The 25,356-nt window shown below is 48.9% G+C and overlaps 1 protein-coding gene across 4 annotated transcripts in view; it reads right to left on the reverse strand.

Moving 5' to 3' along the window:
- Nucleotides 1–25,356, reverse strand: part of cacna1c (calcium channel, voltage-dependent, L type, alpha 1C subunit) — a 1,225,933-nt gene that overhangs the window by 628,101 nt on the left and 572,476 nt on the right. For all 4 annotated transcript variants that reach the window (XM_038780480.1, XM_038780479.1, XM_038780478.1 and 1 more), the window contains one exon: nucleotides 12,856–13,016. In XM_038780480.1, coding sequence (XP_038636408.1) covers nucleotides 12,856–13,016 — 161 coding nt within the window. The remainder of the gene's footprint in view (nucleotides 1–12,855; nucleotides 13,017–25,356) is intronic.

Raw genomic sequence — 25,356 nt, forward strand, 5'->3', positions numbered from 1 at the left:
AGCCCAGCTCTGCATCCTATCTATGTCTCTTTGCAGCTGACAACAGCCCTCCTCACTATCCACAACTCCACCAATCTTCGGATCGTCTGCAAATTTACTGACACACCGTTCAACTCCCTCATCCAAGTCATCAATGAAAATCACAAACAGCAGAGGACCCAGAACTGATCCCTGCGGTACGCCACTGCTAACTGGGCTCCAGGCTGAATATTTGCCTTCCACCACCACTCTCTGACTTCTATCGGTTAGCCAGTTCGTTATCCAAGTGTCCACATTTCCCACTATCCCATGCCTCCTTACTTTCTGCATAAGCCTACCGTGGGGAACCTTATCAAATGCCTTACTAAAATCCATGTACACCACATCCACTGCTTTACCTTCATCCACGTGCTTGGTCACCTCCTCAAAGAATTCAATAAGACTTGTGAGGCAAGACCTACCCCTCACAAATCCGTGCTGACTATCCCTAATCAAGCAGTGTCTTTCCAGATGCTCAGAAATCCTATCTCTCAGTACTCTTTCCATTACTTTGCCTACCACCGAAGTAAGACTAACCACTCTCTGGGTAAAGAACCTACCTCTGACATCCCCCCTATATCTTCCACCATTCACCTTAAATTTATGTCCCCTTGTAAGGTTATCCCTGTTCCCGGTTTTGAACAGGGGCACGACATTAGCCACTCTCCAATCCCCTGGTACCACCCCTGTTGACAGTGAGGACAAAAAGATCATTGCCAACGGCTCAGCAATTTCATCTCTTGCTTCCCAAAGAACCCTTGGATATATCCCATCAGGCCCGGGGGACTTGTCTATCCTTCAAGTTTTTCAAAATGCCCAACACATCTTCCTTCCTAACAAGTATCTCCTCGAGCTTACCAGTCTGTTTCACACTGTCCTCTCCAACAATATGGCCCCTCTGGTTCGTAAATACTGAAGAAAAGTACACGTTCAAGACCTCTCCGATCTCTTCTGACTCAATACACAATCTCCCGCTACTGTCCTTGATCGGACCCACCCTTGCTCTAGTCATTCTCATATTTCTCACATATGTGTAAACTGCCTTGATTCTACCCGCCAAAGATTTTTCATGCCCTCTCTTAGCTCTCCATCTATCTATCTTTACATTAAAAACATTTAATGAAGGAGCCTCAACTGCTTCACTGGGCAAGGAATTCCATAGATTCACAACCCTCTGGGTGAAGAAGTTCCTCCTAAACTCAGTCCTAAATCTACTTCCCCTTATTTTGAGGCTATGTCCCCTAGTTCTTCTTTCACCCGCCAGTGGAAACAACCTGCCCGCATCTATCCTATCTAATCCCTTCATAATTTTAAATGCTTCTATAAGATCCCCCCTCATCCTTCTAAATTCCAACGAGTACAGTCCCAGTCTACTCAACCTCTCCTCATAATCCAACCCCTTCAGCTCTGGAATTAACCTAGTGAATCTCCTCTGCACACCCTCCAGTGCCAGTATGTCCTTTCTCAAGTAAGGAGACCAAAACTGAACACAATACTCCAGATGTGGCCTCACTAACACCTTATACAATTGCAACATAACCTCCCTAGTCTTAAACTCCATCCCTCTAGCAATGAAGGACAACATTCCATTTGCCTTCTTAATCACCTGTTGCACCTGTAAACCAACTTTCTGTGACTCATGCACTAACACACCCAGGTCTCTCTGCACAGCGGCATGCTTTAATATTTTATCGTTTTAAATAATAAACCCGTTTGCTGTTATTCCTACCAAAATGGATAACCTCACATTTGTCAACATTGTATTCCATCTGCCAGACCCTAGCCCATTCACTTAACCTATCCAACTCCCTCTGCAGACTTCCAGTATCCTCTGCACTTTTCGCTTTACCACTCATCTTAGTGTCATCTGCAAACTTGGACACATTGCCCTTGGTCCCCAACTCCAAATCATCTATGTAAATTGTGAACAATTGTGGGCCCAACACGGATCCCTGAGGGACACCACTAGCTACTGATTGCTAACCAGAGAAATACCCATTAATCCCCACTCTTTGCTTTCTATTAATTAACCAATCTTCTATCCATGCTACTACTTTACCCTTAATGCCATGCATCTTTATCTTATGCAGCAACCTTTTGTGTGGCACCTTGGCAAAGGCTTTCTGGAAATCCAGATATACCACATCCATTGGCTCCCTGTTATCTACTGCACTGGTAATGTCCTCAAACAATTCCACTAAATTAGTTAGGCACGACCTGCCCTTTATGAACCCATGCTGCATCTGCCCAATGGGACAATTTCTATCCAGATGCCTCGCTATTTCTTCCTTGATGATAAGATTCCAGCATCTTCCCTACTACCGAAGTTAAGCTAACTGGCCTATAATTTCCTGCTCTCTGCCTACCTCCTTTTTTAAACAGTGGTGTCACGTTTGCTAATTTCCAATCCACTGGGACCACCCCAGAGTCTAGTGAATTTTGGTAAATCATCATTAGTGCATCTGCAATTTCCCTAGCCATCTCTTTTAGCACTCTGGGATGCATTTCATCAGGGCCAGGAGATTTGTCTACCTTTAGCCCCATTAGCTTGCCCATCACTACCTCCTTAGTGATAACAATCCTCTCAAGGTCCTCACCTGTCATAGCCTCATTTCTATCAGTCGCTGGCGAATGCAACCCATCCTGCTTGTACAGGTCCCATCTTCCCCAGAATGCGCTCCAATTATCCAAATACCTGAAGCTCTCCCTCCTACACCATTCCTGCAGCCACGTGTTCAACTGCACTCTCTCCCTATTCCTAGCCTCGTTATCACGTGGCACCGGCAACAAACCAGAGATGACAAATCTGTCTGTCCTGGCTTTTAACTTCCAGCCTAACTCCCTAAATTTGTTTATTACATTCACACCCCTTTTCCTACCTACGTTGTTGGTACCAATGTGCACCACGGCTTCTGGCTGCTCCCCCTCCCCCTCAAAGATCCTGAAGACACGATCTGAGATAACCCTGGCCCTGGCACCCGGGAGGCAACATACCTTGCAGGTGTCTCGCTCGCGACCACAGAATCTCCTACCTATTCCCCTAACCATTGAGTCTCCTATCACTATTGCTTTTCTATTCTCCCCCTTCCCTTCTGAGCCCCAGAGCCAGACTCAGTGCCAGAGACCTGGCCGCTTGGGCCTTCCCCCGGTAGGTCATCCCCCTCCAACAGCATCCAAAATGGTATACTTGTTTTGAAGGGGAACGGCCTGGAGGGATCGCTGCACTGTCTGCCAGTTCGTTTTCTTTTCCCTGATTGTAACCCAGCTATTCTTGTCCTATACCTTGGGTATGGCTACCTCCCTGTAACTCTTCTCTATTACCCCCTCTGCCTCCTGGATGATCCGAAGTTCATCCAGCTCCAGTTCCAGAACACGGTCTCTGAGGAGCTGGAGTTGGGTGCACTTCCCGCAGGTATAGTCAGTGGGGACACCGGTGGTATCCCTCACCAGCCATATCCTACAGGAGGAGCATTGCAACTGCTGTCGCCTCCAGCCCCTCTTACCTTACAGAATACAGCTGTACTGTGGGCCAACTGGAACTCCGCCCTCCAACTCTGCTCCAGTCAGCTGTACTCTCTGAAAACTCCCGGCTCCCTTCACGCTCTTTGAGGAAATGAAGGAAATGAAATGAAAGGAGCTCCTTACTCCCTCTTCACCTAACTCCCTCAGTCACCAAACTCTCAATATGGCACTCAAATGCATCCAAATTCCGCACTTCCTCAGTCACCAAACTCTCACTGTAGCAGTCAAATGCACCCAAATTCAGCACTCAAATGCACCCAAATTCAGCACTCAGTGCTAACAAAGTCTGCACTGCAGCTGGCTCATATTTGTACTGTGACTCTTGCCTCTGAAAACTGGCCTAATCCAATTAACTAATTAACAAGCTCCAGCTGCCAGTAGTTACAAGTAGAACCTTTGTTTAAAGCTGATTGAAAATTCACCTTCTTCTCAACCAAACAGCAAGTTTTAAGTTAATTAACTAAATAAAAGAAAGACTAGACTTCAGATAAAAATTAAAAATAAACCCTTAATATCCCTCAGTCACCAAACTCCTTGCTGAAAAACGGTATTTGGTGGCCGTACATTATGTCTGAAAGTTCTGCGAATTCTTTCAGAGACTTCTGCCTTCAATAAAGCTTTTCTACTGCTATGTAATGCATTTGAATGCTCAGCAAAGGCAGAGCTAATTGTAGTCCCTTCCCAAGTTGGAGACTGGTCATCCAAAATGGACGGAATTTTAGGATTTCTACCAAACACCAATTGATAGGGACTATAGCCCCCAACCATCTGCAATGAATTATTTGCATGTACCGCCCATGCTAAAGCTGAATTTAGCTTGCAGTTTGGTCTATTTGCCAAAATTTTCCGGAGTATGTCATTTATTACCGCATGGTTTCTTTCACACACACCATGACTAAATGGGCCAGAGGTAGCGTTACTAGCGGTCGTGCTGGTGTCCCTCTCTACTTCCTACAAACTTCACAGCGATCACTACCCTGTTATATCAGTTCAGTATAGTCTTCATCCCTTACCCCTGCATCCTTTAATAAATTTGTCAGCCTCCGAGGAGATGGATGCAAAATGGCCGATGCAGGTTTATTACAACAAGCTTTTTATCAGCTAAAGTCCCATTTTCAACTGACATTAATACATCCTTAACAACTGTACTTGAAATATTATTTTATCGGTAATGGAATACAATAGTGTCCCGACTGTGTAAATTGTAAGTCCACTGCCTTTCCAAAAACTGTTGCCTTATCCTGTTCCATATCCAGTTTCATGTGTGCTTTCTTCATCGACGGTCTGCTCAAAAGCAAAGGTATCTCACTTGATACAACATCCACGCTAATGAAATGGTTCACTCCAGCAATATTGCAAGGGATCACCACTCTTTTCAGCGACTTCAGAGTATTATCATCCCCAAACCTGAAACTTGTGGTCCTTTCAAATTCCTTAACATTGTTACGATTTTCAGCGTTCAAGGAGTCCAGATAACATTTTAACCAGTCAATTCCACACACAGATGGGCAGCCACTGTCCAATTCAGCACAATTGAAGAATTCTGCAACCAACACCCTCATTACTGGCGTAAAACTGCTTGTTAATAGGACAATGCCTTCTTTCTGGTCACTATCGTTTTCCTCTTCTGACTCTTCCGTGTCATGTGTCGCTTCAAACACTGTATTATAACGTGTTGGACAGTTGAAAGCATAATGGTATTGAGAGTCACAACGAAAACATCAATTTTTCATACCCCGGGCATTTCTGGGGTTCATCTTCTTCTTGTAGGTTCTAACTGAGTTTCTGTCTTCATAATTTCCGGGTCCCGACCTCCTTCTCTAGTCTTGGAACCTGTTTGTAGCCGTGCAATTTTGTTTGTAGTGTATCTTCCATATTCTGCTTTATTGCAGACTGACCTATTTGGGCCATGAGAGCCATCAGAATCAAATGTTTCCCCAGAAACTTTTTTTAAAGCTTCTGTCAGCTGATCGAATGAGGTATCCTTTTCCGCAAACTGAACTCCTGTCAAAACCAGAAGCATATGTTGCTCACTCTAGTACAGTCAAGTAATTTAAAGGCCAACACAGACTGTGGAAATTCCAGGTTGTGTTTCTGCAGCCTTTTATATAGTCTGCCAAATTCCATTATATAGTCTTCCATGGAGAAATCCTATATTTTCCGGAACCTATCAAAATCCGACCATGCTTCATATGCATCCTTTTTATAAACCTTATCCATATAACATAATAGAGTCTCCAGACCTTCTTCTGTTTGACTCTTCCAATTCCAGCTCAGAAAACACTTTGCATCGGATTTTACTGTCATAAGGTAGAGAAAGAGCCAATGCCATACCTTGTTTTCTCTTTCCCAAGGCAGTTACTTTAGAACAACATAGAACATACAGTGCAGAACGAGGCCATTCGGCCCATCGAGTCTGCACCAACCCACTTGAGCCCTCACTTCCACCCTATCCCCGTAACCCAATAACCCCTCCCAACCTTTTTGGTCACTAAGAGCAATTTAGCATGGCCAATCCACCTAACCTGCACATCTTTGGACTGTGGGAGGAAACCGGAGCACCCGGAGGAAACCCACACAGACACGGGGAGAACGTGCAAACTCTGCACAGACAGTGACCCAGCGGGGATTCAAACCTGGGACCCTGGCGCTGTGAAGCCACAGTGCTATCGACTTGTGCTGCCGTGCTGCCCGTAAAGTCCACATAACTACTGCACTTCTCCATTGGTCGTACAATCCGCTTTCAGAAAATAAGGGGGTGTAGTCATATCCGGCCATCTTTATCCTAAATTCAGCTATGTATCTTCTTTTTGTTTTTCTCACTCACTCCTTCGTTTGGTCTGGAAAAGTTGTATCTTTCAACCCTTCACACTTACACAGCAACCATTCTCTGCTACCATTTGTTATACGTTTAGCTGCTGTTGCATACAGAGTCAAGGTGGGTGGGAGGGGAGGAGGTGGGGGGGGGGAGGTGTGGAGGGGGGTGGTTGTAGGGGGTGTGGGGGTGGAGGGGGGGTGGAGGGGGAGGGGGAGCGGTGGGGGGTAGGGGTGGAGGGGGAGAGAGGTGGGGGAGGTAATGGGAGGGTGGTGGGGTGGAGGGGCGGGGAGGTGGAGGGGGAGAGGTTGGGGTGAGGGGGGGTGAGGGTGGAGGGGGGAGGTGGAGGGGGGTGTCATAATATCCACTCATGTATATAATGAGATGCAGACAGGCAGTGATTGACACACAGGCTGACCAATGAACACACAAGGAGGGGGAGGGGGGTTTGAGGGAAGGGGGAGGTGGGGGGGGGAGGGTAGGTGGGGGGGAGTTGGGAGGGGCAGGTGGGGTTGGGGGGGCAGGTGGGGTGGGGGAAGGTGGGGTTGGGGGGAGAGGGGGGGGTTGGGGGGGGGGGGGGAGAGGTGGGGGGGAGGGGGTTTGAGGGGAGGGGGGAGGGGGGGAGGGGGGGGGAGGGAGAGGGGGGGAGGTAGGTGGGGGGGAGGTGGGGGGTGGGGGGTGGGGGAGGTGGGGGGTGGGGGAGGTGGGGGGGGGGAGGGGGGTGGGGGGAGGTGGGGGGGAGGTGGGGGGGAGGTGGGGGGAGGGGGGGGGGGAGGTGGGGTGTGGGGAGGGAGGTGGGGTGGGGGTAGGGAGGTGGGGTGTGGGAGGGAGGTGGGGTGGGAGGGAGGTGTGGGGGGAGGTGGGGGGGAGGGGGGGAGGAGGTGGGGGGGAGGGGGAGGTGGGGGGGGAGGGGGAGGTGGGGGGGGGGAGGTGGGGGGGGTGGCGGGGGGGGAGGTGGGGAGGAAGTGGAGGAGGTGGGACAGGGAGTGAGCAGTAACCAGGGATTTTTCTTTGTCACCCATTGGGTGGGGCAGGTGGCTATCTTAGGTGGGCCTGGGGCCGAGAAAGTGGAGGTGAAGGTATGATGCATCAGGGTGGAAATGGCTGACTTGAGGGTGAGGGGGGAGTGAGATAAGGTTAGTCACCTGGAAAGTGCATGGCCTGGGGAGACCGGTGAAGAGGGCAAGGGATTTTGCTCATTTGAAGAGCCTGGGAGCCGACGTGGTGATTTTACAAGAGGCACCCAAGCGGAACGGGCTCTGGAAAGCCTGGGTAAGCCAGGTGTTTCACTTGGGCTTTGACATTAGGACCGGGGTGGGGCACTTCTAATTTGAAAGAGTGTTCGACTTTGAGCAGAGAGGGTTGCTGTTCATCTGGGTGGAGCATATGTGATGGTGCTAGGGACATTAGAGAGGTAGCAGTTGATGCTATGAATGTGCCTCGAGGTCACTGACAAAAACAGAACAATGAAATGCCACAATAGTAAAGAAGCATTGACAGCAACATGAGCATGTGAAATCTTTCAGACGATGTAATGGGATTATGTTTCAAAATTGAAAGAGACCATAACCTACTGGTCACCCTCCTGAATATGAAAGAACTTCCAAGGATGTGCCGAGAATTCAGTGGTTCAGATAAGACTGTAACTCCATCACAGAGTTTGTGCAAGGAAAGTGTCAAACTACAGCAGGCAGACTGTCACAAATACCATCAGAGGAACTGAACAAGAGGGTTTAGACTTAATTAAGGAGGCTGAAGTGAACACTTGGGGTAGTTAGCACTTCTGCATCACAGCACTCGGGATCCGGGTCCAATTCCGGCCTTGGGTGACTGTGTGGAGTTTGCGCTTTCTCCCCATGTCTGCATCGGGCTTCCTCCGGAAGCTCTGCTTTTCTCCCACAGTCCAAACATGTGCCGATTTGGTGGATTAGCCATGCTAAAGTCCCTTAGTAGATTGCCCCTTAAGAGTCCAGGGATGTGCAGGTTAGGTGGAGTTACGGGGATAGGGTGGGGAGTGGGCGTAAGTAAGATGCTCTTTCAAAGAGTCGGTGCAGACTCGATGGGCCAAATGGCTTCCTTCTGCACTGTAGGAACTCTATGGTTCTATTCGACATCCTTAATCACACAGCACTTACCAGCTCCTGTAAGAAAGTTGCAGGAAATAAAGCAAGCCCAGAAATGGAATGAAGAATGCTTTCATATCGTAGTTGGAACCAAATTTTGTCACACAGTCGTGTGTGTATAGGGAGTATAGTAGGGGGCTAAGTACGCAGCCTTGCGGGGCCCCGGTATTGAGGACTATCGTGAAGGAGATGTTGTTTATTCTTACTGATTGTGGTCTCTGGGTCAGAAAGTCAAGGATCCATATGCAGAGTGAGGAGCCAAGTCCTATGTTTTGAAGCTTTAATATGAGCTTGGCTGGGATTATGGTGTTGAAGGCGGAGCTGAAACAGTCCAATGCCACGCACAACTTACAACAAGCTTTTAACTCCCGTAGGTGGGGCCGACTTGAGCGTGGCAGACAGCCAAAGCCTTGGCCGGTGCAAGTTGGCGCATGCACGGGAGCGCCAGCGTGTGCTGCCGTCATCGCAGTGCTGGCGCAGGGGGGTTCATCTCCGCGTCTGCCATGGTGGAGGACCACGCCGGCTGACGCGGAAGAATAGAGTGCCCCCATGGCTCAGGCCCGCCCGCGGATCTATGGGCCCCGATCACGGGCCAGGCCACCGTGGGGGCGCTTCCCAGGGCCAGATCCACCGCGCTCCCAACACCCCCCCCCCCCCCCCCCCCCCCCAGGACCCCAGAGGCCGCCCACGTAGGCAGGTCCCGCCGGTAAGTGCCGACTCTAATTTACGCCGGCAGGACTGGCCAAAAACGGGTGTCACTCGGTGCATCGCGGTGCATCGGAGAATCGCCGGGGGGCGTGGGGGGATTCACGCCGCTCCCCCGGCGATTCTTTGATCCGGCATGGGGTCGGAGAATTCCGCCCCATGTCTTTTACATGTTTGTTCAATAATTACATTGTGGTGAACAGAACTGAGCTTTCTGACACAAAAATTTAAACCTAATGTTATGACAAATGGCGAGAGGGTAAAACAGCATGAGGAAGTGTAGAAAAACAACCAGGCTTGGAACTTCAATCAGAGGCATTGAGCACTTGAGTTATGGTTGCTGAAGCCCGGGAGCAGAATATGGTTGACAGTCCAACAGAGGGAATGCACAAAGGCACAATCGTTGAAAAAACTCCAGAATCAAGATTGTACAGGGTTGAGACAAGCCAGGTTTTCATAAAGAGAAACCACAATGCCTTGAAATCATTGAAAAGAAAGCCATATGAATTTGGGCTTACTACTCAGATCATGAAAGGAGGAAAGACCAACTACAAATGCTACAGTCATCCAGGAGAAGAACACATTAAATATCTTTGACTTTGAAACGTTAAGATGCTCAACATCATCCAGTACAAAGCAACCCATTTAATTGGTAATCCGCAAACATTCACTCCCTCCACCATCGACACACGGTGGCATCTACAATATGCACTGTGGCAACTCAGCAGTACTCATTTGACAGCACATTCCAAATCCATGACTGCTACCATCCAGAAGGACAGGGAAGCAGATACATAAGAACACCATCACTTGGAAATTCCCCTCCAAGCCATTCACTGCCCTGACTTGGAAAAATATGGCAGTTCCTTCACTGTCACTGGGTCAAAATCCAAGAACTCCTTCTTTAACAGCATTGTGGGTTTACCTGCATCACACGGACAGCAATTATTCAAGAAGGCAGCTCACTACAACCTACTCAGGGGCAATTAGATTAGAGATAGGCAATAAATGCTGACCTAGCCAGCGACGTCCACATCCCCTGAATGAATTAAAAAGGAGATCAGAACAGGATCTGCAGGATTGGTCAAGGCACTTCAGAGACCTTGGGGGAGATGTAAATTTGATATTTGATGGAGATAAAGATAAAGAGAGATGTAGAGTTGAGGGTTAACATCAAAAGCATACATGATGTTGATGTAATAATTATATCAGATCACATGAATAAGACGTAAGAGAGCAGTTGAAGAGAGCTCTTGCCTCCTGTGGAGGTCCAAATATGTAAATACTTGCAGTAAATAAATAGTTTTGGTTAAAAGACTAGGAACTCAAATATTAGGCTTTTGGCAGACTAAACAATTCCCAAATCCTGTCCAAACCCCAAACACACAACAAAGCAGTAAACTGTCTTATGCAACAATATGTTGCCATCTGATAAATACCACCAAAGTATGTCGCTGATCCTCGGAACATTTTGTCTCCAGCTCATTGAAGGCCATAGTGACTTTGGCAGCTACTGTCTGGCAATGCCCATGAGACCTGTGAAGTCTCAGGTGATCCGTTATAATGGCACACAGATCAAAAAACATTCGCCTGGATAGGTAAGCCTCCTGTGGCACTGATGCTCTGGCTCAACAAGGTAGCTTTTCTTTGGCGGCACACCCTGCGCTGATGATATCGCTTTTAAGACCATAAGACATAGGAGCAGAATTAGGCCACTTGGCCCATCGAGTCTGCTCCGCCATTCAATCATGGCTGATGTTTTCTCATCCCCATTCACCTGCCTTCTCCCGATAACCCCTGATCCCCTTATTAATCAACTTATCTATCTCTGTCTTAAACACACTCAGTGATTTTGGCCTCCACAGCCTTCTGCGGCAAAGAGTTCCACGGATTCTCCACTCTCTGGCTGGAAAAATTTGATCGTCCCTTTAATCTGAGATGGTGTCCTCTGGTTCTAGTTTTTCCTACAAGCGGAAACATCCTCTCCACGTCCACTCTATCCAGGCCTCTCAGTACCTTGTACATTTCAATAAGATCCCCTCTAATCCTTCTGAACTCCAACGAATACAGACCCAGAGTCCTCAAATGTTCCTCATACGACAAGTTCTTTATTCCAGGGATCATTCTTGTGAACCTCCTCTGGACCCTTTCCAAGGCCAGCACATCCTTCCTTAGATATGGAGCCCAAAACTGCTCACAATACTCTAAATGGGGTATGACCAGAGCCCCATGCTGCTTCAGAAGTACATCCCTGGTCTTGTATTCTAGACCTCTTGACATGAATGCTAACATTGCGGCGCCTTGGTAGTGAGCAGACTGGGATCATGGGGCAAACGAAGGGGGAATCCAGGAACCCGTGACAGTTTAGCTGAAGACAAGCAAGGTCAAACTGGCAATGGGATTGAGCTGGTCTGAGATAGGGATCAGTAGTGATGATGAACAGCATCAGAAGATGCAGACAAGTGGGTCTGAGGAGTGCTCCAGTGATTCCTGAAAGATCATCACTAATGCCTCCACAATTTCGTCAGCTATCTCTTTTAGGACCCTGGGGTGTAGCCCATCCGGTCCAAGTGACTTATCCACCTTCAGACCTTTCAGTTTCTCCAGAACCTTCTCCTTAGTAATGGTCACTGCACTCACCTCTGCCCCCTGGTTCTCCTGGAGCTCTGGCATCTCACTGGTGTCTTCCACCGTGAAGACTGATGCAAAGTAACTATTCAGTTCGTCTGTCATTTCTTTGTTTTCTATTATTACTTCTCCAGCCACATTTCCTAGTGGTCCAATGTCTATTTTTGCCTCTCTCTTCCCTTTTATATGTTGAAAAAATGTCTTCCTATATATTACTAGCTAGCTTGCATTCGTACTTCACCTTCTCCCCCCTTACTGCTTTTTTAGTTGTCCTCTGTCGCTTTTAAAAGCTTTGCAATCCTCTGGTTTCCCACTAGTCCTCGCCACTTTGTATGCTTTTTCCTTAGCCTTTATGCTGTCCTTGACATCCCTTGTCAGCTATGGATGCCTTGTCCTCCCCTTAGCATGTTTCCTCCTCCTTGGGATGAATTTCTGTTGTGCCTCCCTAATAACCCCGAAAAACTCCTGCCATTGCTGTTCCTCTGTCTTCCCTGCTTAGCTCCTTCTCCAATCAACTCTGGCCAGCTCCTCCCTCATGTCTTGTTGCCTTGCTCCCCCTTACTTATCATCTCCGCACTCCTCAGACCTATTTGTCTGCATCTTCAGATCCTGTTCATCATCACTACTGATCCCTGTCTCAAACCAGCTCAATCCCATTGCCAGTTTGACCTTGCTTGCCTTCAGCTCAACTGTCACGGGTTCCTGGATTCCCCTTCATTTGCCCCATGATCCCGGTCTGCTCACTACCAAGCCACAATGGTCCAGTCAAGATGGTCAAGGATATAAAATGGAAGGAAACAATAGCACAAAGACAGCTGATAGGTGAGAATAAGACCATATCCTCTCTGTGTGCAGTGATACAGGATGTCAAATAATAAAATGTTTTTATTCCCTCTTTAATTTTTTTTACTTTTCTGGTTAGACGTCATAGCTCTCATGATCAATCTGTATAGGAAAGCAATGGTCTAAGAGAAGGAACCACCTATGTTCCATGAAATAGCATGCAAACATATTTGAACTTTTTTTGTTTTGATTTGCTCTTACCTTGAACTAGAGTAAGCCAGATAGGCTGGTTGTAGTGTTCAGATGCAATGGTGAGGGTGTTGAGGAACACTAGGAATATTACAAGCCAGTAAAACACACTGGACTTCACTCCAGCCCGACATTTTCTCCTGCAAAATCGGTTCCACCTTCGCCAATATCGACTGCAACAAAAATGTCAGTGAAAGTTTAACCTGTAGGAAGTGTTTCCTAATTGCTTTCTTAATTCCATGAACTAAAACAGGGCACTTATGAAGGAGGAACACTTTGCAGAAAAAGCAGAGTTAATTGAGGGAGAATACATTCACTGCGTTCTTAATTGGACCAGGGGGTTAGATTTTCATGTTCATCATTCAGACAGTAATCTGGCAAAATGGATTACCTGCCCATTTTAGAAATTGTCTGTAATAAATGGAATACAAATGTGGGTGGCACGGTGGTTAGCACTATTGTTTCACAGCTCCAGGGTCCCAGGTTCGAATCCGGCTTGGGTCACTGACTGTGTGGAGTCTGCATGTTCTCCCTGTGTCTGTGTGGGTTTCCTCCGGGTACTCCGGTTTCCTCCCAGAAGTCCCGAAAGACGTGCTGTTAGGTGAATTGGGCATTCTGAATTCTCCCTCTGTGTACCTGAACAGGTGCCAGAATTTGGCGACTAGAGGCTTTTCATAGCAACTTTATTGCAGTGTTAATGTAAGCCTACTTGTGACAATAAAGATTATTATCTTCTGATTTGTCGGAAAGATGATGTGCAGATGCCGGCATTGGACAGGGGTGGGCACAGTAAGAAGTCTTACAACACCAGGTTAAAGTCCAACAAGTTTGTTTCAAATCACTAGCTTTCAGAGCGCAGTTCCTTCCACAGGTGAATGAAGATGTGGGTTCTAGAAACACACATATAGACAAAGTCAATGATGCAAGACAAAACTTTGAATGCAAGTCTTTGCAGGTAATTAAGTCTTTACAGGTCCAGATGGAACAACTGGAGAGAGGGATAATCACAGGTACTCTATGATGGGAGGGTACAGGAAGAAATAATGGAGGTTTGTAAGAAAGGCACAGGAATATATGGTGTGATTTAATCTACATATCCATTGGATGAATCAGATCAGCAAAGGTAGTCGGGAAGATGAACATTTGGAGCAGGAGTAGGCCATTCGGCCCTTTGAGCCTGCTCTGCGATTCAAGAAGATCGTGACTGATCTGATTGTGGCCTCAACTCTACATTCCACCTACCCCAGATAACCTTTGAATCCCATGTTCGTCAAGAATCTATCCAATTCCTCCTTAAAAATATTAATTGACCCTGTCTCTACTGCTCTCTGGGGAAGGGTTCCAAAGATTCACAACCCTCTGAGAGAGAAAAAATCTTCTCACCTCTGTTTTAAATGGGAGAGCCTTTATATTTAAACTGTGTCCCCAAGCTCTGGCCTCTCCCACAAAGGGTAACACCATTTCAGATCCACCCTGTGAAGTTCCTCAGGATCTTATGAATTCCAATCCGATCACCTCTCAATCTGTAAAATTCCGATGGATACAGGACCAGACTGTCCAATCTTTCCTCGTAAGAAAACTTATCCATCCGAGATATCAGTCAAGTGAACCCTCTCTAAATTGCTTCTAATGCATTACATCGTTCGTTAAATAAGGAGACTAAAACTGTACACAGTACTCCAGGTGTGACCTCACCAACTGTAGCAAAACATCCCTACTTTTATATTCCACTGCCTTTGCAATGAACGACAGCATTCCATTTGCCTTCCTCATCACTTGCTGTGTCTGTATACTAAGTTTTCCTGATTTAGCTACAGGACACCCAAATCCCTTTGTACCTCAAGGTTTTGCAATCCCTCTCCATTTAAATAATATGCTGTTTTTTCATTCTTCCGAACAAAGTGGACAAGTTCACATTTTCCCACATTATGCTCTTCCTGCCAAATGTCTGCTCAATCACTTAACGACTTAACCTATCTATGTCCCTTTGCAGATTCCTTATTTCCTCTTCACAGCTTACCCTCATACCCATCTTTGTGTCATTAGCTAATTTAGCAACCATGGGCTGGATTCTCTAATCGCCGATGGCAAAATCGTGGCCAGCGATCGGCCGAAGAATCCATTTTTACCAGAATCGGGGGCGGCGCCATTTTTAGGATGCTCTGGCCTCAAAAACAGCGTACTTGAGGAGTACGCCGCATGCCGTCGGGACTGCCTCAGGACATCAACTGAGGCCTTCCCCAATGCTCTGCCCCCAATAGGCCAACTTCCCGACGGCATGGGGCGCGTGTCCTCTAACTTTCAGAGACCTCGCCTGGCGGCTGTGGGCTGCATCCAGCGCCACCACAGTTTGGGGGGGAAGGGGGGGGGGAACCGTTCCACTGACAGGGGTGGCACTATATGGTAGGCCGGGTCCGCGTGCGGCTGGCGCCATATTGTACGTTGCAGCCGCCACAGGCCGCCACTGTGCGCGCGAGCGGCCACAGACCCGGCCATTCTGTATCCATATCCAGGGCTTTGCGTGGTGTGGCTGCTAACTCCCCACCGGGCGGAGCATCGGTGTGGGGGAGGTACCAACTTTTTGGTCATAAGACCAGACGCTTCCTCCAAACATAGCCGTGAATTCGGAGAATCCAACCCCATGTATTTGGTGCCTTCATTCGAGTCATTGGTCTAATTGTAAATAGTTGAGGCCCCAGCACTGATCCTGGTGGCACTCCACTGGTTACAGCTTTCCAACCTGAAATGATTCATTTTCCCATACCCTGTGCTGATAGTTAGCTAACCAATCCTCTCCAATGCTAATTTCTTACTCCCAATACAATGAGCTCCTATTTTGCGTAGTAACCTTTGATGTGACACCTTGTTAAATGCCTTCAAGAAATCATCTCAGCCTCAGCTACACCTCAGCCACAGTTTCCCCTTTTATCTACAGTACTTGTTAATTCCTCAAAGAACTACTATAAATTAGTCAAGCCCAATTTCCCTTTGATTGCATTCTGTTTGGGCGCATTGCAATTTTTCCCGCTCAAACCTCATTAATAACAGATTCCAGCAACTTCCTAGACAAGATGTTATTTTAACTAACTGTAGTTTCCTAGTTTTGTGTCTCTTTCCTTTGTTGAACAGAGTAGGCACATAGTGATTTTCCAATCTAATGAGACCTTTCCAAAATCGAGGGAATTTGGGAACATTTAGAAAATTAAAACTAATGTATCAATTATTTCAGCAGCTTCAGGTGAGATCCGAGTGGACTGGAGAATAGCTAATGTGGTACCGCTGTTTAAGAAAGGTAGCAGGGATAATCCAGGAAATTATAGGCCGGTGAGCCTCATATTGATAGTAGGTACATTATTGGAGAGAATTCTCTGGGACAGAATTTATACCCATTTGGAAACAAATGGACTCATTGTCGATAAACAGCTTGGTTTCGTGAAGGGGGGGTCGTGCCTCACTAAATTGATCGTGTTTTTTGAGGAGTTGACAAAGTTCTTTGATATAGGGAGGGCAGTGGATGTTGTTTACATTGACTTCAGTAAAGCTTCTGACAAGCTGCCTCATGGCAGACTGGAACAAAAGGTGAAGTCACACAGGATCAGAGGTGAGGTGGTAAGATGGATACAGAACTGGCTCAGTCACAGAAGGCAAAGGGTAGCAGTAGAAGGGTGTTTTTCTGAATGGAAGGTTGTAACTAGTGGTGATGCACAGGGACCGGTGCTGGGGCCTCTGCTGTTTGTACAGAAACAATTTGGAGGAAAATGTAGCTGGTCTGATTAGTGAGTTCGCAGATGACACCAAGGTTGGTGGAGTGGCAGATAATGTTGAGGATTGTCAGAGGATACAGTAGGATATAGATAGGTTGGAGACTTGGACAGAGAAATGGCAAATGAAGTTTAATCCAGACAAATGTGAGGTAATGCATTTGGGTAGGTCTAACATAGAGGGGAAATATAACGTAAATGGCAAAACTCTTTGGAATTTGGAAAGTCAGAGAGACTTGGGCGCGCAGGTCCACAGATCTTTGAAAGTGACGCTGAGTACCCGGGTTCAAAACCTGGTCCTATGTCACTGTCCGTGTGGAGTTTGCACATTCTCTCCATGTCTGCGTGGGTTTCACCCCCACAACCCAAAATTGTGTAGATTAGCCACGCTAAATTGCCTGTTAATTGGAAAAAAGAATAATTGGGTACTCTAAATTTATTTTAAAAAGTAGAAGCACGGTAGCATAGTGATTAGCACTATGGTTTCGCAGCGCTGGGGTCCCAGGTTTGGTTCCCACTTGGGTCGCTGTCTGTGTAGGGTCTGTGCATTCTCCCTATGTCTGCGTGGCTTTTCTCCGGGTGCTCCGGTTTCCTCCCGCCGTCCGAGGATGTGTAGATTAGGTGGATTGGCCATGAGAAATTGTCCTTAGGTTGGATGGGGTTGCTGGGTTGCGGGGATGGGGTGGAGGTGTGCTCTTGATTGGGGCGCTCTTTCCGGCGGCCAGTGCTGACTTGATGGACTAGGTGGCCTCCTTCTGCACTGTAAATTCTAAAACAGCAACTTGTTTTAAGGCCCTCGGATGAAGTCCATCAGAACCTGGGAATCTGTCAGCTTTTAGGTCTCAATTTTCTTTGTGGCGAACACTACTGCCTCACAGTGCCAGAGACTGGGGTTCATTTCTAACTTCGGTTGTCTGCCTGCGTTTCCTCCAGGTGCTCCAGTTTCCTCCCACAGTCCAAAGATGTGCAGGTTAGGTGGATTGGCTATGCTAAATTGCCCCTTGGGTTACATGGATAGGGTGGGGGATTAAGCCTGGATGGGCTGCTCTTTCAGAGGGTCAGTGTAGACTCGATGGACTGAATGGCCTCCTTCTGCACTGTATGGATTCAATGGGTGCGATTCACTGAAAAAGTTCCTAAGTGTGGTAGACAGCAGGAACTTCTGCGAGCTTTCCGACACTCAGCCCGGTGAGACTGTCACAGCAATACAATATTAAGTGGTCCACTTAAGGAGGCTCCACGGTCTTCATGCCGCAAACGAAGGCTCGGCAGCTGATTTGTTGGGATGGTGCTTGCCAGCCCCTTGCATCCCTATGTAGAGCATCACATAAACTGCTCTTGCACAGCCAACGCATCTCAGCTCGCAGCCATGGCACCAAGACGACCAGACACAATTCAGGGATGAAGACCGAGGGAGCTTCTAGAGGCGTTCGAGGCCAGGTGGGATGTTCTGTCCCCCCCCCCCCCCCCCCCCCCCCCCCGGCAAGGGTCTCATAGATGAAACCACAGGGCAGTCAGTGTCACCTGGGAAGAAGTGGCACCCCTCTCCAAACTCCCTCCCCGAAACTTTCTTTCCCCCCCCCTCAACCACAAGCCCCCTCCACAGGCCTACCCCCCCCCCCCCCCCCTCCACCCTTCCCCTGACGTGATCTACATGTGCAACTAACAATGTCCTCACTGTATCTCCAATGAAGAAGTTGTGCCACAACTGTCAGGAGAGGGCCCAGAGTGGCGACAAAGTGCTGGACATCAGAATGCTCACCACCTTCGATGGTCAGGCCCTGGAGGTTACGGCGGTAGGTGAGGACAGAGTGGTCACCAACGTGGAGGTCAACGTACCGTGTGGAGGTGAGGATCCATCAGGCCCCAGCCAGATAGATTCTCCATTATCTTCCAGGACCTCAAGCCAAATGAGTTGGCCCACCCAGCATGGTCCCACCCTCTGCCCCTCCCAGAAGAGTACCTTTTAGTAGAGTTCCGAGATCTATGCCAACATAGATGCGTCACAGCTGTTATCTGCCCTCGCCAGTGTAGAGATACGCACCTCGGTGGGCAACATTAGTGGTCAGGCTTCTGGGACACATTCTGGAGCACCACATAGTTGCAGATGCACATTAGGTGGAGGCAGGAATGCCCAGGTGAGACAGCAGTCGGATGTCTGCTGGATCCCAGAACCCAGCTGGATCCAAGTCAGATGCTGTGCCTCTGGAACAGGTTTATCCATTGCTGATGCAGACGTTAGAGTGATAGTCAGAGGGAGATGTCAGCGACATTCCAGCAGGTCCATAGCCGATTTGAGGAGTCCCAGAGGCTCCGGGCTCAGGAGATGGCGCCGGCAATGCGTGGGCCAACACTGCTCGAATGACGAGTGGTGCACGACATCAGCAGCATGAGTAAAGGTGTCCAAGGGGTAGCTCAGTCTGTGACAGCCATGGCTGGGCTCCTCGGTAGACTGTCTGACTCACTGGGGGACGTGACCCAGTACTAGATGGACCTTGATGAGGCGCTACGGGTCATATGCCAGGCTCAGATGGGAATAGCCGAGTACTGCATAGCATGTCCCAATCACTGAGCAGCATCACTGAGGGTGTCGATACCATGGTGCAGATATTGGGGAGCAGCCAGGGCTGGCAAGGCCAGCCGATGCAGGGACAGCCAAGGATCATTCCAGCTGCCCCGAGGTGAACCCCAGGGCCCTCTTGGCACCAACTGGGAGGAGGGGGCGCTGGGTGCCAACTGGGATCTGTCCAATGGCGTGGCGACGGTGGCCACCAGCTCCCCCGAAGTTTCACCCCGCTGACGATGCAGCGACTCGCAGTTAGAATTCAGGATAGGTTGGCATGGCTGTGCATGTGCCGCTGTCAAGTGCGCCGGGGCCCTCTGGCCCCAGAGCTCCCAGAGGATGCCCGTCAGGGACATCGAAGGCCACGGGATGTGGTAAGAAGCTGGCTGCCTCCACCTCCAATGTGCATTCTTGAGAAAGACCTAGATGCAGCGATAGGCTAAGCACATCAAGGCTCACTGAGAGGGCACTTAGGGGAGAGGGAAAGAGCAGAGTAGGTAAGGGTAAGGCGGTTGTGTGCATTGGGGGGTGGGTGAGGGGGTGGTGGAGAGAGTGGGCGGCACCATCGGAAGAGTATGGCAGGGGTGGACGCTTGTGTTAAAGATTAAAGATCCTCGACAACAACCAGTGTGACGCCTCTGTCACTTTCTTCTGCAATGCGGGCTGACCTCCGAATCCTTGCCCCATCTGCCCAGTCATGGGTGTCCTGCCCCTGCACCCCTCCCTCCCGCAACCTGGAACACCACATTTAGGTCATGGGTGTGAGCGAGCACTCAGCAGACAGGCAAGGGTCAGACTATGGCATAGATTGAGGTGCACCAGCGCTCAGTTCTCAGTGGGTTATCATTGCAACCCCTGCTCTTCACAGTGACCCACTGACAGCTCTGACAGTCCCAGTGATGTAACACAGACCCTGGGAGGGTGGGAAATCGGGAGGAAGGGGAGGATAGGGATGACAGACCAGGCAACATCCTATGTGAAGCTGGCAGATATGAGGACCTCCCTGGCCCTCCGGCTTGCCTGCCCCACGCTGCTGCTGCCTGTCGTCCAGTCCCCAACTGATCCTCTAATTCCTCCCCTAGATCATCCTCCAGCCCCTGCTGGTCTGGCACCTCCTCCTCGGAGGTGACCACATGTTCCTCATCCTCCACCTCCAGCACGCGCCCCGCTGCTGCGGCAGTTTGTGAAGGACACAGCAGACTACCACAAAGCGGGCAACCCTCTGGGTGGTGTACTGTAGGGCACGGTCAAGTCATTGGAACTGCATTTTGAGCAGTCCGATGCACTGTTCAATGAGAGCCTGGGTGGCCACATGGTCCTTGTTGTATCGGGTCACCACATCGGTCTCCGGCCTTCGTACTGGAGTCATTAGCCAAGGGAAAGGCGGATACCCCTTATCTCCCAGGAAGCAAGACGGCCAGCCTGGGGTGGTCCTCGAAGAGGCCGGGGATGTCTGACTGTCCCAGGGTGTAGCGATCTTGCATACTCACTGGGCAGTGTGCACACTTAATGTGATGGTTGCACACGAGCTGGATATTCAGGGAGTGGAACGCATTTCTGTTAATGTAGGCCACTCCCAGATGGTCCGGTGAGTGCAAAGCAACATGCATGCAGTCTATCAGCCCCTGGACCTGGGACATCCTGCTGATGGCGGAGAATCCTGCTGCCCGGACATCTTGTTGGGCTTGGTCTGAGTCAAAGTTTATCTAATTTTCTGCCTGGGCAAACAGGGCATCCGTGACCTGTCAAATGCACCTGGGGGCTGTCGCGTGAGAGATGCCTCACAGGTCCCTGCTCGGGCCCTGGAATGATAAATGTTCAGGGCTGCGGTGACCTTTATGGCCACCGAGAGCAGGTGTCCTCCATCTCCACGTGGCAGCAAGTTTGCATGGTACAGGTACCGCACTGTCTCCTTGTTGAGGTGGAGCCTCTTACGGCACGCGCTGTTCATCATTTGCTCGGAAGACCAGCGGCACTTGTATACTCTGGGCTGTTGCAGACCTCCCCTTCTGGGTCTCACCTTGGCCTGATGAGCAGCCAGATCCACTGGGTGTGGAACGGGGCCCTGCCCATGGGCCGCCACTTTGAGCCTCTAGCGACTCTGCTGCTGCCCCTTTTCCTGCTCCTGGCCTGCCAGCAGCACCACGAGGGCAAGTTCAGCAGGGTCCAAAATATCGTCCATACTGTTCAATACCTGTAAAGAATTGTGAGAGGGTGTTAGACTGACAAACACTGATGCCCTACCCACGCATACCCGGCCACAGTGGGGGCCCCTGCTCACAGAACCACAGAGCCTGTACTCCTGACACCCGCACATAATGTTACCTGGACTGGGTGCTTGTCCTGTCCCCATTGCACTCAACCACCCACCGGATGTAGACATGTTCCCAGGACTAGGGCCCAGCCCCTGTGTGTTCAGATGTTGGATGGTGAGTCCGTGGTGTTGCCTCCCGCAGTGTTCAGGCACAGTGTCCAGGCATTACTGTCTGATTCGGATGCTAGGCAATAACTCCTACATGCTACATGACACACCCACCCACGGGAATCCACTTGGGATGCATGAAATGCTCACTTAACTGGGATTGACAATTTCCCATTAGCAATCGACTTCAGCCGCACAGCCAGAGGCCTCTGCGATCAGTGGGGGTTTTTGGAAGTCGATGGGGCAGACAGGCAGGGACAAGTGTTGCCCCCGAAACAGGTACACATGATCCAGTGGTTGGCAAGGCAGAACCGCAAGCAGTTGACGCCCCCCCCCCCCCCCCCCACCCCCCACCCCCCCCCCCCCCCCCAATGCGGAGCACCCCCTCCCTCCTCCAGCTCCAACCCCATCCCAGCCAAGGGTAGTCCCCCTTCCCTCAGTCCCCTCCGAGCAGGAAGCCCAGTGCCCTTGGGCTCATTGCCTGTGAGTGAAGATGGCCACTCACCTCCTTGGCTCCCCGCAGCAGCCTTCCGCCCGATTCGCATGTTTAAAAAGGAGTACTAATCGGTGCCAGCATGACCACTTGTTGGGAGGCGGCTGGATCACGGGGGGCCGTTCGACATGGGGTGGCTCCCCTTAATTGCAAGGATATGGGGCTTAAGCAGTGATTATTGGTTTCTCACAATGCTACGGCGGGATTCCGATTTTGCCTGCGGGAGCTGGCAATTTACGTCACAGTTTGGCACCCAGCGCAGTTCTCGTTTTTGGCCTCCCCACTATTTGGCTCCTGCCAAACTGTCGTGCTCTCGGTCAAGCGTAACAAGGCCACTGAATCGCACCCTATGATTCTATGAATCTCTGATACCCTTTCTCTGGTGAGTGTAATTGTTTTAAGTTCCTCTCTCCCTTTCATCTGCTGATTCATAATTATTTCTAGGATGTTATTTATATCGTCTACAGTGAAGACAGAAGCAAAGTATGTGTTCAATATGGCTGTCATTTTCCTATTTTCCATTATTAATTCCCTATTTTGAGTCTCTGGTGGACCAACACTAACTTTTCCTACTCTTTTCCTTTTTAAATATCCATAAAATCTGACTATCTGTTTTTATATTCTGAGTGAGCTTGCTCTCATACTCTAATTTCTCCCTCCTTGTTAATATTTTAGTCATTCTTTGCTGCTCTTTCTATTCTGGCCAATTTCCTGCCCTGCAACTCAAGTTTGCAAAATTGTATGCTTTTTCTTTAAATTTGATACTGGGTGAGATTCTCTGGCCTCCATCTGGCTTGTTTCTCGGTGGCGGGTGATGACCCGCCATTGCCTGGTGGCAGGACGTCCCATTGAATCCACCCCACACCGCTGAGAACCCCTTAGCGGGAATACAGGGTCAGTGGGATCTGAAAATCCCACTGGCGTGAACAGCCGGAAGATCACACCCACTACATTAGCTTCTTCAGTTAGCCACGGATGACTCCCTTAGAGTCTTTCTTTCTCATTGGAATGTATCTTTTCTGAGTATTTAAAATAGTTGTTTAAGGGGCTGGTTTACCACAGGGCTAAAGAGCTGGCTTTTAAAGCAGACCAAGGCAGGCCAGCAGCATGGTTCAATTCCCGTACCAGTCTCTCAGAACAGGCGCCGGAATATAGTAACTAGGGGCTTTTCACAGTAACTTCATTTGAAGCCTACTTGTGACAATAAGCGATTTTAATTTAATTTTAATTTTAAATGTATGCCACTGAATCTCCTGACCTATCCCCTAACATAATTTCCCAGTTCACTTTAGCCAGCTCTGTCTTCATGCTCTTATTTAAGTTTAAAACACGAGTCGACTCCTCTCTCCCTTAAACTGAACGGGAAATTAGATCATTGCAACATTGGGTCAAACATGGACAAAAGAGCTGGATGCCAGAGGTGAGGTGAGACTGACTGCCCTTGACATCAAGGCAACAGCTAACGGAGTATGGCATCAAAGAGCCCTAGCTAAACTAAATTCAGTGGTAATCAGGAGGAAAACTCTCTGTTTGCTGGAGTCATAACTGGCACAAAGGAAGATGGTTGTGGTGGTTGGAGGTCAATCATCACAGCTCCAAGACATCACTGCAGTAGTTTCTCAGGGGCAGTGTCCTAAGCCCAACCATCTTCACCTGCATCATCAATGACTTCCCTTCCATCATAAGGGCATAAGTGGTGAAATTCACAGATGACTGCACTATGTTCAGCACCATTTATGACTCCTCAGATAATGAAGCAGTCCATGTCCAAATGCAAAAAGACCTAGACAATATCCAGGCTTGCGCTGACAAGTGGCAAGTTACATTTGCACCATTCAAGGTCCCGGCAATGACCATCTCCTACAAGAGAGGATCTACCATCACCCCATGACATTCAATACCGTTACCATCGCTGAATTCCCACAATCAACATCCAGACGATTATCAGAAACTGAACTGGATGAGCAATATTAATACTGTGGCTATCAGAGTGGATCAAAGGCTAGGAATCCTATGGCAAATAACTCACTTTCTGATCCCGCCCGCCCCCCCCCCCAAAGACTATCCACCATCTGCAAGGCACAAGTCAGGAGTATGATGGCATACTCTCCACTTGCCTGGATGAGTGCAGCTCCAACAACACTCAAGAAGCTCGACACCATCCTGGACAAAAAAGCTCGCTTGACTGAGACTCTTTCCACTACATTCAATCCCTCCACCACCGACGGATGGTGGCAGCCATGTGTACCGCTCGCAGGATGCACTGCAGGAACTCACCTAGGTTCCTTAGACAGCACCTTCCAAACCCATGACCACTACCATCTAGAAGACAAGAATAGCAGATACCTGGGAACCCCACCACCTGGAGGTACCCCTCCAAGTCACTCATGCCCGGCTTGGAAACATATCGCTATTCCTTCACTTGGACAACATCCTGGAACTCCCTCTCTAACAGCACTGTGGGTGTACCTACACCTCAAGGACTGCAGCGGTTCAAGAAGGCAACTCACTGCCACCTTCTGGCGGACAACGAGAGATGGGCAATAAATGCTCGCCTAACCAGCGGCACCCATATCCCATTAAAAAATGTAAACTTAGGGTACCTTCATTATGAGGTACTTCATTTTAATCCTGCTGCATTGCACAATACCAGATCTCATATAGCCTGCTCCCTGGATGGTGCTAAAATGTGCTGCATAACAAACTGTCATGAAATTACTCTTGTGAACTTATCATCCACGCTACTTTTCCAATCTGATTTGTCCAATATATTTGCAGATGAAAATCATCATTGATTATTGGCATACCTTTCTCACAAATGACCCATAATTTGTTCATGCATATTCCGTCCTACAGTCTTAAAAGCAGTGGTTATGGGGATAGTCGATGCATTGGTTTTAATTTTTCAAAATTACCTAGATTCTGGTAAGGTCCCATCAGATTGAAAAATGGCAAAAATAATAATAATACTAATCTTTATTGTCACAAGTAGGTTTACATTAACACTGCAATGAAGTTACTGTGAAAAGCCCCTGGTCGCCACATTCCGGCACCTGTTAAGGTACACGGAGGGAGAATTCAGAATGTCCAAATTACCTAACAGCACATCTTTCAGAACTTGTGGGAGGAAACGGGAGCACCCGAAGGAAACCCACGCAGACACAGGGAGAATGTGCAGACTCCGCACAGAGAGTGACCCAAGTCGGGAATCGAACCTGGGACCCTGGCGCTGTGAAGCAGCAGTGCGGAGTACTATGCTACCATGCTGCCCAGT

This window comes from Scyliorhinus canicula, chromosome 20 (assembly GCF_902713615.1).
Source record: "Scyliorhinus canicula chromosome 20, sScyCan1.1, whole genome shotgun sequence".
Taxonomy (NCBI): Eukaryota; Metazoa; Chordata; class Chondrichthyes; order Carcharhiniformes; family Scyliorhinidae; genus Scyliorhinus; species Scyliorhinus canicula.